The 16596-nt window shown below is 40.1% G+C and overlaps 4 protein-coding genes and 1 long non-coding RNA gene across 5 annotated transcripts; 2 read left to right on the forward strand and 3 right to left on the reverse strand.

The window, feature by feature from the left end:
- LOC121706218 (hemoglobin subunit alpha-like) lies at positions 1-906 on the reverse strand. The gene is made up of 3 exons (XM_042087753.1): positions 736-906; positions 307-514; positions 1-211 (listed from the first exon to the last, which is right to left on the reverse strand). The coding sequence occupies exons 1-3, from the start codon at positions 828-830 to the stop codon at positions 83-85; spliced, it is 432 nt and encodes a 143-aa protein (XP_041943687.1). The 5' UTR covers positions 831-906; the 3' UTR covers positions 1-82.
- A 911-nt stretch (positions 907-1817) lies between these two features.
- Positions 1818-2696, forward strand: LOC121706215 (hemoglobin subunit beta-like). The gene is made up of 3 exons (XM_042087750.1): positions 1818-1985; positions 2113-2335; positions 2467-2696. The coding sequence occupies exons 1-3, from the start codon at positions 1894-1896 to the stop codon at positions 2596-2598; spliced, it is 447 nt and encodes a 148-aa protein (XP_041943684.1). The 5' UTR covers positions 1818-1893; the 3' UTR covers positions 2599-2696.
- A 5458-nt stretch (positions 2697-8154) lies between these two features.
- LOC121706219 lies at positions 8155-10080 on the reverse strand. Its single transcript, XR_006030993.1, has 3 exons — positions 9631-10080; positions 9307-9341; positions 8155-9044 (listed from the first exon to the last, which is right to left on the reverse strand). It is a non-coding gene; the product is annotated as an uncharacterized LOC121706219 (long non-coding RNA).
- A 3348-nt stretch (positions 10081-13428) lies between these two features.
- On the reverse strand, positions 13429-14267 carry LOC121705262 (hemoglobin subunit alpha-like). Its single transcript, XM_042086139.1, has 3 exons — positions 14107-14267; positions 13747-13954; positions 13429-13639 (listed from the first exon to the last, which is right to left on the reverse strand). The coding sequence occupies exons 1-3, from the start codon at positions 14199-14201 to the stop codon at positions 13511-13513; spliced, it is 432 nt and encodes a 143-aa protein (XP_041942073.1). The 5' UTR covers positions 14202-14267; the 3' UTR covers positions 13429-13510.
- Positions 14268-15572: 1305 nt separating this feature from the next.
- On the forward strand, positions 15573-16452 carry LOC121705261 (hemoglobin cathodic subunit beta-like). Its single transcript, XM_042086138.1, has 3 exons — positions 15573-15733; positions 15832-16054; positions 16232-16452. Exons 1-3 carry the CDS (start codon positions 15642-15644, stop codon positions 16358-16360), a joined length of 444 nt encoding a protein of 147 aa, XP_041942072.1. The 5' UTR covers positions 15573-15641; the 3' UTR covers positions 16361-16452.
- The last annotated feature ends 144 nt before the right edge of the window (positions 16453-16596 follow it).

Genomic DNA, 16596 nt, shown 5'->3' on the forward strand with positions numbered 1-16596 from the left:
TACTTTTGTTGATTTAATATTTATTTCACTCTCGTGTGGTCAGAGAAAGAATCGTACACATTTGTGCGGACATCACCGCAATTTAACGGTACTTCTCAGCCAGAGCAAGAGCCAAGTTCTGGAAGAATTTGTCCACAGACACCTGAGCATCAGGGGTGAATTCTGCGGGGAACAGCATGCCAATGACAACGATGAGGCAGTGAGCCAAGATCTGTGAAACAAGACAATGAGCACAGTTAACTCCAAATAGGCTAGCCTAAGTAAAAAGTAATGCATTGCTGTCAATTCTGTATCGCTGTAGCTCACCTTGAAATTGGCAGGGTCAATCCGCAGCTTGAAAGCATGCAGTTCGCTGAGAGATGCGAGACCTCCAACCAGGTCGTCCATCATACCGACGGCTTCACCGACAGCTCCCATTATGGTCTTTCCGTGCTTCTTCACCGGTGCAGACCCAGGGCTCACGTCAGCCCAGTGGGAAAAGTAGGTCTTAGTCTGTGGGTAGACAACCAGCATCCTGTATAGAAGAAGGAAAAGTGCAATGCGTCAAACGTTATTTATATTGGGTGGAGTACATGATTTACCATAGGCTGTAGGCTAGAAAAAGTGTATTCCCAAACAGCCTATTTGTACAGATGTCACTCATATGTTCAGATCATAGCACAAAGTATTTTCCCCCTATAGTCAGATACATTTCTGTGACAAAGTTTCAACCTGATCCGACATGTTCTGACATACCTGCCAAGGGCTTCAGCTCCGATTTCATCAGCCCTGCTGCCGATCTTTCCCCAAATAGCCTTCACTGCGGCCTTGTCCTTTGCTGTGAGACTCATGTTTGCGCTTTAGGATCTTTCCTTGAGGTACAGAATGACTCAGAAAAAAGATGCTACACGAGAGCAAATTTGTAGCCGTATTTATATGAACGTATACGAGGGCACGCCCAAGAATAAAATATAAACCACACCTTTTGATTAACCATGCTGATATCCCACACCCTTTTCGAAAGTATTTGGAACTGTGCCTAAGTTATTTTTGTTGACCTCACGATAAAGAAATGTGTGCTTACCAAATATAACATGTAGGCTATATATTCACTTTTTTTAAACTGTCCAGATGGTATTAATAGGCTACAATTATCCAAACACCTGCAACCATATGGTCAGAAATAAGGCAAATAATGTCTACGTCATATTGACTATAAAAATGAGTTCCTCATTTATAGTGTAGCCTTACCGGCTCGTTCATCTCGATAATCTGTTGGCAGTAAAAGAAAAACATCAACCAAAAACAAGACCTTCCCTGCAGTTTTTATTTCATGCTTATATGCTTCTTTCAAGCAGGGTCAAAAGGTGAACTTAGTTAATTAAGCGTTTCTTATGAGTTATGGTTTGTATATTATAATATTTGTTTTGTCCTTATGCTATTGATTGAATTTACATTATTGTTCATTATTGCTATTCTCCCTGAAGTCTTGACAACATTTTAAATTGTTCACTGTTAAATGTAACCATTGTTTGTATTTGTATATCGCTTTGGACAAAAGCCAAAGGCAAGCGACTATAACCATAACCATATCGGTAAGGTTTGTATACAGTTGCTAAAAACTATATAACTATATTTTTGTCAGTGTAAATGTATTTTCAGAAACGCAAATTCACGATTGGAACTTTGCCAATATAACTCCAGTAATCATCTATCTGGGACCTAAGCCAATATTGATAAGAGTCGTATAACCTATGACGTGTTCGATGGAGTAGAAATCCAATCAAATGATTTTTCTCTCATTAGGGCGTGGTCTATGATGCCAATAAATTAAGACCCCCGCGTTCTAAATCTCACGGGATTCCTATTGAAGAGCTTTATACACGCACCTCAAGAAAACCCAAAGACGTCATTATGGTTGACTGGACTGATGCTGAGCGCAGTGCCATCGCCGCCCTGTGGGGAAAGATCAACCCCGATGAGATCGGACCCCAAGCCCTGGCCAGGTAATTTACTCCCGTCCCTGCATGCCCCCCCCCCCCCCCCCCCCAACACACACACACACACACTACCGCCACCACCACCAAAGAAATTGTGCAATTTTCAATGTGTCTCTTTTTCCTCCTCCCTCAGGCTCCTGATCGTGTCTCCCTGGACTCAGAGACATTTCAGTACCTTTGGCAACCTGTCAAATTCCGCCGCCATCATGGGTAACGCCAAGGTGGCCGCACACGGAAGGACCGTGATGAATGGACTGGACAGGGCCGTGAAGAATCTGGATGACATCAAGAACACTTACAGTGACCTGAGTGTGATGCACTCTGAGAAACTGCATGTGGATCCCGATAACTTCAGGGTAAGTCTTGTGGAGCTCTTCACATCGTAGTTCTGGGTTTTCATCCTCTTTATGATGATAATAATAATAATAATAATAATAATAATAATAATAATAATAATTAATAATTATTATTGTTATATTTTGAACAGAACCTGGCTGACATCATCACCGTGTGTGTGGCCATGAAGTTCGGCCCCTCTGTCTTCACCCCCGATGCCCAGGAGGCCTGGCAGAAGTTCCTGTCTGTCGTTGTCTCTGCTCTCGGCAGACAGTACCATTAGATTCTGCATCGAGCCGCTTGAGAGAAACAGCATGACCTCGTAGCGCAATGCTAAGAGAATGTTCTCACAAGATAAATAAATAAAGTCAGTCACAATCAGATGCTGTGTCTTATTGAATGAATACTGTGCGTTAGATCAACATAACTCTAGCAAGTTTTATCCACGGTATGGTAATCAGTAGGCCTATATGGACCTAATAGTTGTCCACCCACTAAAACAGGCACATAGGCCTACCTAAAGCCTTCGAATATTTCTAAACACCTTATCAATAGTTCTTGGGTGATTCCTGTTTTGGATGCGATTTTTGGCTTTCTGAAAATTCAAAAGTTGTATTTGATGTTTTTAACCTTTTGTCAGACCAGTGGCATACTTAGATATGAGGACTGCATGTTGCCCAAGCTCAGGGGTTAAACATATTATATACTATATTATAAGCATACATAGCTTAAAAACATCCACCCTGTTGGGTTCCACCCTGTTATAGGCTATGTTCATTTAAGATTAAATTTAAAAGTCGGACCAGGGGAAAAAAAATAATTAATGGGTGTAGTCAGTCTGAATGGAATGATAAGCCTCCCCTCTCATAAAATGTCGTTGATATCAAACTGGAATTACCAGTGTAGGCTACAGACATCTTACCTCCCTATAGGCTACGGGTGACTAGATATGGCGTCTTCTTTTCAAGCATTTCCAGTAGAAGTATTGAAATAAAAATAGGTAAATAAAGTTTTAGAACATTTAAAAAAAACTTTTACGGACAAGGCCGTTGTTGATCTAGGTGGGCGGGGCCAGGCTATTGGTAATAGCCTATGAGATGTATTCAACCTGTCCTTAACAGGATTCTCACGCTGTATTCTGAATGCAATGTAAAATGTCATTATTATTCCAAGCTCCGGGCATGTTGTCAACTGCCATCACAATTTGTGTACTAGTTTCACATGATTGATGGGCCTAAGTAGGCTATACACAACCGCGTAGAATGACGCTTTTTTACAAAGTAGGCTACTCAGCTTTCGAGGCACGTGTCTCGTTAAGATTTTGCTGAACGAGAAAGGTATATTTGACAGGTGATGTTGGTGAAGCATGTCTCAGAGACAAGCCCCACGTAGGCCTATATATTATTAAAGTGTTTTTATTGGGAGATATTGGTTTACTTACTTTGTGCAGAACTATGAGCACGGAAAGTGGAGATTTTGTTCGTATGTTTGGTTTACAAATTTTATATTCGATATGTGTATTGGCCAATTAGATCTTTGCCGATTAGCCTACGGTTGACGCACCCACACAGGAAGGTTATCAGTGTTACACACGCAGATTACACTGCACGAATACACTGTAAATAAAATCCTCAGAACTTTATGCTGTCCATTTAGTTCAATTCAAGTAGGCTGCTGCTGCATTGCCTTGGCCGATGCACGAAGTTCTTCTGTCTACAGAAAGCGAATGCTGTGCCTTGTAATCAGGGCTCCGAACCGGTTCAAGGAACGAAAACGAAAACCGAAAACGAACAGAATTTTACGAGGAGCGGAAACGGAAACGAAAACAAAATGGTCTTCAACTGTTCCGGAACAGAAACGTTATTCTGAAATCCACAAAACCGGTTAATAACGGGTTTTTTTTCGTTCTCTATATATTTTATAACATTTCACAAAAGCATATCCTAAGTGTTCTACTCGTTTGATTGTAGGCGAACAGCCTAATAATTTGATTTATGCAGTTTGAAAAAAAAAAAAAACGAATAAATGGACCTTTGGTCCAAATGTGTATATTTTGTCTTGCTGTTGTAATGTAACCTATGCGTCTGCCACTTCGGATCTTAGGCCAGCTCGTAGCGTAGGCTACTGAAACTGATTTTGAAATTGTTTGTAGCCTATGCGTAATAGCCTATTTTGCCTGTCCACGCCTTGTCGTTTTAAAGTCGGGATTTGAAATGTTTGCGCAATTATAGCCTATTCTATGTAGAAGAGTTAAACGGGAAATTTCAGATAGGCCTTGTCAGCAACAGACAGGTTCGTTTATAAACAGGGTTGGAATTATAGCGCAAGCCTTTGAAGATCTCCATATAGATAAAACTTAGGCTACAACCAGGTAAGGAGTTTAGCACGTATCCAGAAATATTTTTGATACGAAATTATTTATAGGCATAGGTTAGGCCTACAGTAAGTCTGTAGGCTAGGCTATGGGATGGATAGCCCATCTGAATGTTTTTGGATGCCGCCTGTGATTTATTATTTTTGGGCATAGCTACGGTATAGGCTAAATCAAGGGGAAATAATGAGTACGTCTATTCTAAGGTAAAGTCCACAAAAATAGACTTGATAGGCCCGCCAAACACTGCCGGAAGAACGAACGATATTTTGCGTTCCGAACCGGTTCAGGACCGATATGTTGGTGGCGGAACGCATGCAAGAACGAAAACGTTAAACATAGGCCTACCTGGGCCCAGTTCCCCGAAAGCATCTTAAGCCTAAGAGCGTCGTAAAGTCCCTCTTACGAACGTCTTAAGATTTGCCGACTGTTTCCCGAAACCATCGTAGCTTAAGAGCGTCGTGAAAAGAGCGTGATGAAAAGCGGACAAAAATGCAATCAAGTTATGAAACGAGACGTTTACACGCTATTTAATCCCGTAGCGTGAACGCGCGTGCACTCCTCTTAAGATGCTCTTAAGTGGAGCTGTCCACGTTAATAGTTCTGAAATATCCTCTGATTTGACAGTGATGTCAGGTGACTGCACGTCACAGCTATAGGCCTAAACTTCGGATCTACACATTAATTCACATCAATACGAAAATAGAAACACTTTGACATCTGCATGTAAGCATCCCAAGTAGGTTATGTACCACACAGAGACATAAATAATTGTAATTATTTTAAGATTAGATTGTTGCTCCATACAATATTTTTTCGCGGTGTCACTTAAGAACACGTTTGAATATAAGAAAGAAGTCGAGTAAGAAGGAGGAAATGTGTAGGCTTAGATTTTGATGCAGTAGGCTACAGACTACACCACATGTATCTTTCTCTGCTTTTTACCTCATAGGCCTACTAAAATATTGTAACGATTTCACTCTCAGACAAGATTCACCTTTGGACAGGACAGCCACTTATTGAAACAAGCAGACTTAAACATAATTAACCATATTAGGATAGGGCAACACAGGAGTAGTCTCAGCCGCACATGCAACACACAATACGGGTTTACCACACACATCAACACGGGGATAAGCACATGAGGTACAACCAAAGAGACTAACACGCTAACAAATACACAACATGCTAAACGTAACTACAACTATTATAACCGACATTACACATTCTAGCATTCACTCGCACTGCATTCTGGGAGACACTCATTCAACGTTAGACATGAACATCCACCGACGCTACAATATTCACTTAGCAAAGATAATGGCAAACTATTCTGGCAACGTCTCGTTCCATAACTTGATTGCATTTTTGTCCGCTTTTCATCACATTATTATGACCATTAAATGTAGGCTATTTTGCACGCTAAAATCTGATTCATCACAGGTAAACACAATAAAGAATGGGAACGTAAGATTGATTATGTATTCTAAGTTGTAATTCCTCTGTATGTCCTGTTGGTGACCTCAGTGAGAAGTACTGTTAAGACGCTCTTAGCCGGTAACGAGTACTCTGGAGCACTCGTAGATCTACGAGTGTTTTCACGACGCTCTTAAGATGGTTTCGGGAAACAGTCGGCAAATCTTAAGACGTTCGTAAGAGGGACTTTACGACGCTCTTAGGCTTAAGATGCTTTCGGGGAACTGGGCCCTGGTACAATGAAACACAACAGAGGTACCCTACTGATTCTGTTGTATAGTTGATGGATTTAACCGCGATTCGGATTAGGCTACACCTGCTTTTAAAAGACGGAACATTTTCACCGCAAAACGAGCGCTGTAGACACTGCGCCTTTTTATGTGCGCGTCCACATTAAATCCATTCCACTCACGTTATCAGGAGAATACCGTAGCCTAATAAGTTTCATTTTGAACACTTACTCTCACTCATTGGATCCAAATAACAGAAATACCAAACTCCAAGTCATGGTAGGGTAGCCTAGCTATACGCACATAGCCTATTAAACATGACCAAGGACAAAGTGAACGGGACAACACACAATGCCACGGTAACGTTACGCTATGAATTAAGAATGCTCAGCTCAGCCAGGTTCGTTTGTGCAGTCAGGATGTAGAACTATGTGAACGAAAATATGCCCTTCACAAGTAGCAATAGGCCTCCTTAAAATGCACCCCCAGCTATTTTTTTTTAGACATTTTAAGAAAATTACCTTTAAATGCTGACTTCTGGCGAGTTTGTGGAAATAAATGGACAAATTGAGACTTACAATATGACATAATCATCATTGTGAAAAAGATATGGCGTCAATTAAATTACCCCATTCAGATAACAAGGGCAAATACCATAATCCATGGTATATGATTGAGGGGTCCTATTGAGACACATATAGCATAACCCATGCTATTTGACCGGCTCAATTCAGATATTAGGGATGGAGAACAGCGTCTTCATGGTCTTGAGCTTCAGGGCCCCTTAATAGCTAATTTGGGACCCTGGGCCTGGGGCCGGGCTGGGGTGCGTTTCCCGTACAACTACGGAGGTTAGCTTTTTACTAACGTGGTACGATGCATCGTTCAACTAACCAACATGTAAGTTACGACTGTTTCCCAAAACCGTCGTACTTACATAGTACTTTGTTAGTTTGAACAATGTTGGTTTCAACCAACATGGTTCAGACTACAATGGTTGCAGATGTGTTCGGAGAATGTCGGGCTATGTCGGTTAGAGCCGAACGCATGAAGTCACGTAAAAGTAATGACATTTTACATTGCATGAAGTTTCCTGGGCCCAGCAGTTATAATATCATTATTAATAATAATAATAATAATAATAATGATAATACTTATTACAACAATAGGCAGTAATTTCAATAGGCCCTAGGCTATGTATGCTTTTTAAAAATATAGGCTATTAATAATAATAATAATAGGCATAATAATAATTTGAATAATAACGTCACAGTCTATTGAACGTAGCCTACTAATTAGCCTAATCAGTGAAGCATAAATCGCCAACCGCCGAGCAAATGTGAACAAATAAGTTACACATTTAATGAAACACACCGAATAGCCTACATATAAATACTGGCCAATATTTTCATTTGTTGTAGCGTGACAAGGTGGCGTGGAAGGATAGACCTCTGCATTTCGGATCTTGTAGTCGTATGTTCGGGCTTGGATAATGATCAATTAACAATGGTGTTGGAATCTTGGATAGGCTCAATCACTAAATATTCCTATGATCGTTTAGAACCTGTAGTCCTAGTTTTAACTACTGATTGGAGACCATATGCTTACTAGCCTAGGCTTAGGATACATGTATATTATGTTCTATGAAAATTGCCATGGTTAGATTAGATTCAACATAGTATACAGTAGGCCTACTATACAGTAGTAAACAGTTGGTTTGCAGAAGGTGGTTTAGAGTAATATAAATAATATAAATGTGCAGTATCTTAGCACTTACCTTACAGTAAGAGCAGAATAAATATGGATATGTAATATGAACAATGTTGAACAACATGTTGTTGTGTAAGTGCTTTGGGTTTCACTCTGTTCTAAAAGCGCTATATAAATGAATACTTTACTTTATCATTGCCCTTCATTTCACTGGAATATTTTCATGCCTTTATGCAGCATTTGCCCAATGTTGCCCTTGTTATGTGTTTTCACTGTGACACTGAAAACTGAATACTGTTACCACACACAAGTATTTCATGATATTTTAAATGCACAGATACAGTTTTTTTACCATTACTTTTCATCCATTGTAGTTATGAAGTTGTGTGTTGAATCACAACCACAAAATCACAGTTCACATAGCACAAATGTTTCAATGCTCAAATGGTTGAAGGATCTGCGCCAGCTGTACCAACATACACACACACACACAGTGTTACTGTAGGTGCTGCTCATGTTGTTGCCTTCTGCTGCTGAGATAGTAGCAAAGTCTATACTGTTGTTTTCAAATGCATGTCTATATTCCCTGTGAGTGCACTGACATTTCAAGACCTACTTTATTCCATCAACCCCCTATGATAATACAAGCATGTCAACTGCTCCATCTAGGAGCCCAACAGCGAGGCAGAGGCGCGGTACAACAACGCCCATAGCCGGACCCGCGTTGTTGTGGAGAGGGCCTTGGGCATGTGGAAAGGTGTGTGAGCAAATCCGCTGGTGGCCTGAAGCTCCATCCTGCAAAGGCGTGCAGTGTAGTTTTGGTGGCGGCGCTTCTGCAACATGGCCCTTCAGGATCACATCCCACTGCCGGCTGATGAGGAGCTGTTAGTGGAGGAGGTGGAAGAGGTCATTCCAGTGGCTGCTGCACACCTTCCTGCTGGCCTGGAAGCACACTGGGAATTAGTTGCACATATGTTTGGCCTAAACACCCAAACCCCACAATTCCCTGCCACATTACCTGTTTTTTCCCCCTTTGTTTATATTTTTTACATTTCTTTTAGTTTGGTGGGGGTGAGGGGGTAAATGTACCATCACTTTCTCCCCATGATCCCTCCCACACACACACACACACACACGTTCCCTATGAGCCATGACATCAAAATACATACACAGATTGAAAGGTCACAAAGCAAAGGCAACTTACCATTTTTCCGCCTCCCATGACAGGCCTACCCATACCTGGGTCATGAAGGACAAGTTAAATCAGTGAAAATCATGTCACATTTTGACACTGACCACAGCACTCTGCATGCTCACTTAAGTCCCAGAGGTCTTAAAGTTCTCCAAGCGAGAGGCTACTCAACTTCACAGCAGCATTCTCCAATGTCATTGTACCAACATAATTCAGCTATGTGTTCAAATATCAAGATCATATAATAACTGAGAGTAGCCTAACTTATACACCCACTAAACATAGCTTGTGATCAGACAAGATAGAACACAAACCCCACTCCACAGGCATACTCACCTCACACCCATCGACTCAGTCTTGAACCCCTGACCTCTCTCATGTAAAGCACACACGCTACAGTCTCTGCCACAGCACAGTCACTTTACCACATCATAATGGGCTGTCCATATACCGTTAGCTATGTGTATGATTAGCAGATGCTTCATCCAAACACACTTAACATACGACTACAATGTAACGTTATCCTTTTATAACAATTACAATGCTAGCCTCACATAACAATACCGTTGGCATTCAAAAGCTTTATCACCAGATAACTTAACTTAACGGGTGTTCGAAAGAATCTGTGCTGACACATTAGCATTAGGCTACATGTAAATTCACGAATAATAACAACACAGATGATTGCGGTCACCATAGCACTTCACCACAGGCCGCTCTGTTGTAGGCTAACTCCATAACACTTCACTTTCCACTGTACCACAGTAATGTGCAATTATAGATTCCAGCAATGCTATGGTATGGTATCCCACAGCAATGTTATGGGATCGTTTAATGGCTACCTCTCATCCATCTGTCCTCTGCCTGTTCCGTCATCAGGGTTACGTCGTCTACTATGGTTCTTACTACATACTACAGGTCGAGAGGTGTAGCTGTAACTACACAACTTTACGATAGTGGTTGCGAACGTTAGTTGCTACTATGGTTTTGGGAAACACTGACGCAGTGTCACGATGCATCGTACTATGTAAGTTCCACCACCATAGTTCACATTATCGTTTTGGGGAACAGTTGTGTCGTACTTACATAGTTGCAACCATGTTAGTTGCTACAGTAGTTAGCAAAGATGCTTTTGGGAAACGCACCCCTGTTCAGTAATCCATTCCAGGAATTAAAAAGTCATTGTCCAAAGCCTAATCGAAATAAATTGCAATTCGTTTAGGGCTACATTTTGTCCTGATGCGCTTTTTAAAGTTTCACAAATCTTGACTATACTCTCCACTGAACTGCAACATAGGTTTTTAGCATGTAGGCTAACCCAGCCTCCAGCGGAGCTGTCCGCGGTGCTGAATGAACGGAAACATGCCCGAGGGCTCTTGCCTCCACTGAGATGACGCTTATGGAAAGCGATGGTATAGCAGCAACTAGCTTTTTGTAAAATGCAATATTATAGGTGTGCTATTTTATAACCTACTGTTGTGTAGGTTGAAAAATATAGGTAGGCTATATGTAGGCCTATAGGACCGGAGTCACCTATAGATACAGGCCTACGAGGAGTTAAGATGCAAAAACAGTCCATCTTCACAAATGTTAAAAAAATGTTGATTGTTTTTGTTTGGTAAAATAAATCCAGGCTTCCACCGTTTAACTCCTAGTTGCTCTGGGGAGAATGGTCCTTGTAATATAATTGACATGTTAGTTGCGTTGGATAAAAACGTCTGCTAAATGAATACATGTAAAATATAAATGTAAATTAAATGAACACAACCCAATAATAGTTGAACTGATAGCCTATCAAATTAAAGGTAGCCCATATTCAAACATATGCCTAGGCTAAATTAATCTAAAATAGATTTAATCTGAACCCTTATTTACTTTTCTTTATCAACAGCCTATTAAAATCTCCAAGGGCCCGGTTTCCCGAAAGCATGGTAAGCCTAAGAGCGTCGTAAAGTCCCCCTTACAAACGTCTTAAGATTTGCTGACTGTTTCCCGAAACCATCGTAGCTTAAAAGAGCGTCGTGAAAACACTCGTAGATTTACGAGTGGTCCAGAGTTCTCGTTACTGGCTAAGAGCGTCTTATACTTCTCACTGAGGTCACCAACAGGACATACAGGGGAATTACAACTTAGAATACTATATCCAACTTAACCTACGTTGCCATTCTTTATTGTGTTTACTTGGGATGAATCAGATTATAGCGTGCAAAATAGCATATAGCCTACATTTAATGGTCATACTAATGTGATTAAAAGCGGACAATAATGCAATCAAGTTATGAAACGAGACGTTGCCAGAATAGTTTGCCATTATCTTTGTGTAAGTACTAGGCTGTCTTTTATTAGGCCTATGAGGTGAAGAAAGTAACATCCAAAGAGTATAGTCTGTGCTGCGTCAAGATCTAAGCCTACACATTTCCTCACTTTCTTAGACTTCTTTCTTATCTTCAAACGTGTGACACCGCGAAACATTATTGCACGGTGCAACAATCTAATCTTAAATAATTACAATTATTTATTTATGTCTGTTTGTGGTATATAGCCTACTTGGGATGCTTGCAGATGTCAAAGTGTTTCTATTTTCCATTTGATGTGAATTAATGTGTAGATCCGAAGTTTAAATGGTAGGCCTAGCTGTGACGTGCAGTCACCTGACATCACCATCAAATTAGAAGATATTTCAAAACTATTACAGTTTTTCTCGATTGCTTTGACCTGCTTAAGGCAACTGGGATCCACTTGGTCTTCATGAACACTTTCTTTGCACAGCAGAAGTCATCTCTTGCGAATGTGTCATTGGGTTCACAGATTTCTCACACCCTTTTGCAAAACAGTTAACACAGATGTCATTCAAAAAGGTTTTCCCGTCCTAAACAAAAGGAAAACATCTTTTCGCAGGTGGTAGGCTATAGATTCCTTGCATAAGTCTGAATCACTGATACACCTGTGTGAAACTCCTTTGCACAATACTTCAATCAGCAATCATTCATTATCCATAAGAGATGCCATGTCTGTTCTGTGTTGCTATTTATGGATCTACTGCACATTTAGACAAATTACTGTATTGCCTATTTGGTGAAGAAAACAGTACAAAAGGTGTTTACTGTAGATCTATTTCGATGAAAAATGACAAGTTGTAGTTCAATACAATTTGTCTTGCCTAGGTGTTTACTGTAGGTCTTACATGTCAATGGCAGTTTCACCTTGGGAGAAATGAATTAATTATTTTTTATTCAGTACATTTGATCTTTTCACGGTTTTCTCTGATACCAGAAAAATGAGAAAAAAATGGAACAGACATAAGCAAAAATGCTGAATTTTGAGAACTATATTTTGCATTTTGTTGTCCAGTGTGTGATGATTGATTGAAATCACACAATGATTTGACGACAGGATGTGTTGTTTGAAGGCAAGATTTGCTTTTGCTGCATGTTTTTTTTTTTTTTTTTTTTTGCTGCAAGTGTTTTGAGAGAACAGCCTTTTGCAAGCAAAATGTGCCATTTTGGCCAGAGTGCTTTTGTTCAGACACGGGTGTTAACTGTTTTGAGAACGTGATGTCAGAACAAGCGTCAAAACGATCGAGAAAAACTGTAACGTGGGCAGCTCCCCTTAAGAGCAATGCACGCGCGTTCACCCTACGTGCATGTTCGAGAAACAGTCGGAAAAACCATACGAACGATCTTATCGTAGAAAACCCGTGCTTGTATCGTAGAATATCGTGCTTGTAGCCTATCCATCGTTATCGGGAAACCGGGCCCAGAAAAGTAGTGGTATTTAGTGGGGTTTGAAGCGAAATTATTTAATTAATGTTGTGTGGAGAGCATTCACTCACTATCGTTATCTTATTTTTGACGGAGGTGGCATAGGCTTTTGCATCTGATCTCTTCATGTGCATCAGGCAGGCCTAGCCTAATGTACTTTTATGAGTGGTTTACGATAGTGGCTATATTATCTATATTATTTTCAGGTGTTTATTAATGGGTTATTTTATCCTTATTTATTTGTTAAAACAACAATGACAATACGTCAAGTTAATGTTAAGGGAAATGTAGTTGTAGGCCTACAGTAGGCTAAATTGGGTGAAACTAAGGAAGATTATATGATGTCCTCTTGGAATAAAACGCATAGGCTACATTTATTATCCGTAAATATTTTTTATTGGTGTATATAACACAGGTTCAGCAACATGTTCTGCTTGACTCTCGAGATACCAAGTTTATCTGTACTTGTCAGCCAAAGCAGCTGACACGGCAGCCAGGAATTTGTCCACAGCCACGTGTACTTCGGCGGTGAAGTCAGCGGGAAAATTCACAGCCATAGCTACAAGGATGTTGTGGGACAGAATCTGGAAAAGACACATTGCAAATTGACGATGTAGCGCATTACTTTGACGCTAGACAAATTTCAAAAAGGGTTAACGATTTTGTTAAAGTTCAAATAAAATGGTCAAACCTTGAAGTTTCCTGGATCGACACGAAGCTTGAAAGCATGGAGATCACTGAGGGCACTCAAACCACCCACAAGATCGTCAATTTTGCCAACAGCCTGGTTCAGGGCACCCATCACAGTCTTGCCATGCTGCTTAACCGGGGCGGAGCCCGGACTGGTGTCACTCCAATGGGAGAAGTATGTCTTTGTTTGGGGATACACGACAAGCATCCTACAAAAAAAAGATTGCAGTCGCAAACAAATTATTTTACTCCAATTCAATCACAATTCAGGTTATTGCGGACCAAACTGTGTTTAGCTAAATATGCTAGTGCAAGTGCTAATGATATAACGGCCCGTAAATACTGCTTTTTAAGATCTTACCTGCCCAGGGCCTCGGCTCCTATGTCGTCAGCCTTGCCGCCGACTTTGGACCAGAAGGACTTGACCAGAGATTTGTCCTTGGCTGTCAGACTCATTTTGATTTCTTTTCCTGAGAACTATTAGGAAAGAACCTGACAAAATATGGCAGAGAGACCTCTTTATATAAATCCGCAGTAGGCACACCCATCAACTCCGCCTACAGTCCCCTTGCCTTACTTCCCGTCTGCCAAGTTTTTTCAAAGTCTGTCCTTTTCAAGGGTCATTGGGTTAGTTAGGGTAACATTGATAGCCTAATTAGTGAATTAAAATAATCATACACCCACCACGAATATAAACACATGGCCATAACACAACTTTGACGAGAACTGGTCAACAAATAGGGGCTATTTTTCAATGAATTAAATGTTTCTCTCTCTCTCTCTCTCTCTCTCTCTCTCTCTCTATATATATATATATAGGCCTAGGCCTATCTTTCATATCACCCTCTTATTTACTGCTGAACAATAAATTGAGAAATATTGAATTAGATATATAGGCAAGATCAGATTATGTTCCTTTTCCCATTTCACAATGTATATATTTAAATGTTTGTTTGGACTCTTTCCTTCTTATTCAAGCCATTTGTTAAGTCATACTGTTGAATAACATTAGTCAAGGAATCGTAGTGAATAGGGGCTATAAGGATGCTTCTGTCGGGTCGTCTAAGGTCGTTGTTCAGTCTGTGCCAAATACAACTGGAACAGGACATTTTGTTTATCAAATTAATTGGAGCCAAATTAAGCACATTTTGTGGGTGGAACGGGTGTGAGTGGTCTGATTAATGTGTTTTTCATTAAGATAACAGTTTATCAAACCCTGAGCCAAATTCTATTGTAAAATAGACTGCAAATGTATAAAATAGACCGGCAGTGTCCGCAATATTATATTCCACTTTCACAAATAAGATTATCGTAGTTTTAATTTGCTTCACAATGATCATCATTATCATGTTACAGCCTATGCATTTTTAAAAGACCTATGAGGCATAATCTCTGACGTAATTATTAATTTGAAGAATAAAGTAGGCTATTGCTTTCTTGAAGTTGCATTTATTCCGCATAAATCGCCATGGGGTTTTCCTATCTGTCACTATGATAACATTACAAATTCAATGCACATATTACGTAGGCCTACACAACTCAATGAAATAAACACATTTTGGCGAATTTAAAGCTAGCGATGTGTCGTTTGAATTTAAATCATTAGATACAAATCATTAGATGTTTTTGTGGAAATTATTGTTCTATTTGAAGATATTAAAATATATATTGTTGGATATAATTTGGCTATATATAGTAAACGTGCATTTAGTAGATATGCTATGTCTTTGGATCATTTCCAATTCATCCGAAAACCTTTACGAGAAGCATCCAATCAAACGCAAGCGACGCACGGGGCGGGGTACAATGCCAAATAAAAGCTGGGACCATATTGGCCTTTCAAGCAGGAGACGAAATATTTTTTGCTTAACCTCGGAAAAGTTAAAATAATATATTATGGCAGAGTTTACAGCTAATGAGAAGAGCACCGTTTCTGCTGTCTGGGCCAAAATCAATGTCAACGAAATAGGACCGCAGGCCCTTGCCAGGTATGGTATTGCAAGTTACCACAATTTTCACATATTTGTTTAGGTTTTGTCTATCTAATGAGCTGACAAACAACTGTGCTTGTGTTGTGCATTGGCAGGGTGCTGATTGTGTATCCCTGGACTCAGAGGTACTTTGGGTCTTTTGGAGACTTATCCAACGCCGCAGCAATCCTGGGCAACGGCAAGGTGGCCAATCATGGTAAGGTTGTGCTGAATGCACTGGACAAAGGCGTGAAGAACATGGATAATGTGAAAGGCACCTACGCCGCACTCAGCAAGCTGCACTGCGTGCAGCTGAATGTCGACCCTGATAACTTTAGGGTAAATACGACGATTATTCTTATTTTTGTATTTCCTCTTCCCATTCCTTCTTCTTTTAGGCCTACTACAACACTTCATCTCACCTGTACAATAGTCTAAACTTCATCACCATGCATATAATATTTTATGTTTTACTTTTAAGGTCAATATGTGTAATCTCTCATTTTCTAATTTTAGCTGTTGGCGGACTGTCTCACCATCGTCGTTGCCACAAAGTTCGGCAGTGACTTCACGCCTGCGATTCAAGCCACCTGGCAGAAATTTTTGTCAGCTGTCGTCATTGCCCTTGGAAGTCAGTACTTCTAAATGAAGCAGAGGAGTGTGTGCATCTCTCTGACCAAACCAAAGAGAATCCAGCATTGAATAAAAATAAAATTAAATAAATTGATAAAAAGTTATTTTGCTTGATTTGTATCTATCTTGTTTGAATTAAGAAAAAGTAAAGTTATAAGGGATAATAATAATAATAATACATTTTATTATGACACCCAAGGTCACTTCAAACACAACACACAAACAAAAAGGTTGTGATTATAGTCATC

The sequence above is a fragment of the Alosa sapidissima genome, chromosome 3, assembly GCF_018492685.1.
Source record: "Alosa sapidissima isolate fAloSap1 chromosome 3, fAloSap1.pri, whole genome shotgun sequence".
Lineage (NCBI taxonomy): Eukaryota > Metazoa > Chordata > Actinopteri > Clupeiformes > Clupeidae > Alosa > Alosa sapidissima.

Excerpts from the sequence above, each read along its gene's own strand:
- LOC121705261 (XM_042086138.1), top strand. The coding sequence starts at position 15,642 with ATGGCAGAGTTTACAGCTAATGAGAAGAGCACCGTTTCTGCTGTCTGG. Across the intron at positions 15,734-15,831 it reads GGACCGCAGGCCCTTGCCAG|GGTGCTGATTGTGTATCCCT; the intron begins GTATGGTATTGC and ends GTGCATTGGCAG. Across the intron at positions 16,055-16,231 it reads TCGACCCTGATAACTTTAGG|CTGTTGGCGGACTGTCTCAC; the intron begins GTAAATACGACG and ends TTCTAATTTTAG.
- LOC121706218 (XM_042087753.1), bottom strand. The coding sequence starts at position 830 with ATGAGTCTCACAGCAAAGGACAAGGCCGCAGTGAAGGCTATTTGGGGA. Across the intron at positions 515-735 it reads GGAGCTGAAGCCCTTGGCAG|GATGCTGGTTGTCTACCCAC; the intron begins GTATGTCAGAAC and ends TCTTCTATACAG. Across the intron at positions 212-306 it reads TTGACCCTGCCAATTTCAAG|ATCTTGGCTCACTGCCTCAT; the intron begins GTGAGCTACAGC and ends CTTGTTTCACAG.
- LOC121705262 (XM_042086139.1), bottom strand. The coding sequence starts at position 14,201 with ATGAGTCTGACAGCCAAGGACAAATCTCTGGTCAAGTCCTTCTGGTCC. Across the intron at positions 13,955-14,106 it reads GGAGCCGAGGCCCTGGGCAG|GATGCTTGTCGTGTATCCCC; the intron begins GTAAGATCTTAA and ends TTTTTTTTGTAG. Across the intron at positions 13,640-13,746 it reads TCGATCCAGGAAACTTCAAG|ATTCTGTCCCACAACATCCT; the intron begins GTTTGACCATTT and ends TGTCTTTTCCAG.
- LOC121706215 (XM_042087750.1), top strand. The coding sequence starts at position 1,894 with ATGGTTGACTGGACTGATGCTGAGCGCAGTGCCATCGCCGCCCTGTGG. Across the intron at positions 1,986-2,112 it reads GGACCCCAAGCCCTGGCCAG|GCTCCTGATCGTGTCTCCCT; the intron begins GTAATTTACTCC and ends CTCCTCCCTCAG. Across the intron at positions 2,336-2,466 it reads TGGATCCCGATAACTTCAGG|AACCTGGCTGACATCATCAC; the intron begins GTAAGTCTTGTG and ends TATTTTGAACAG.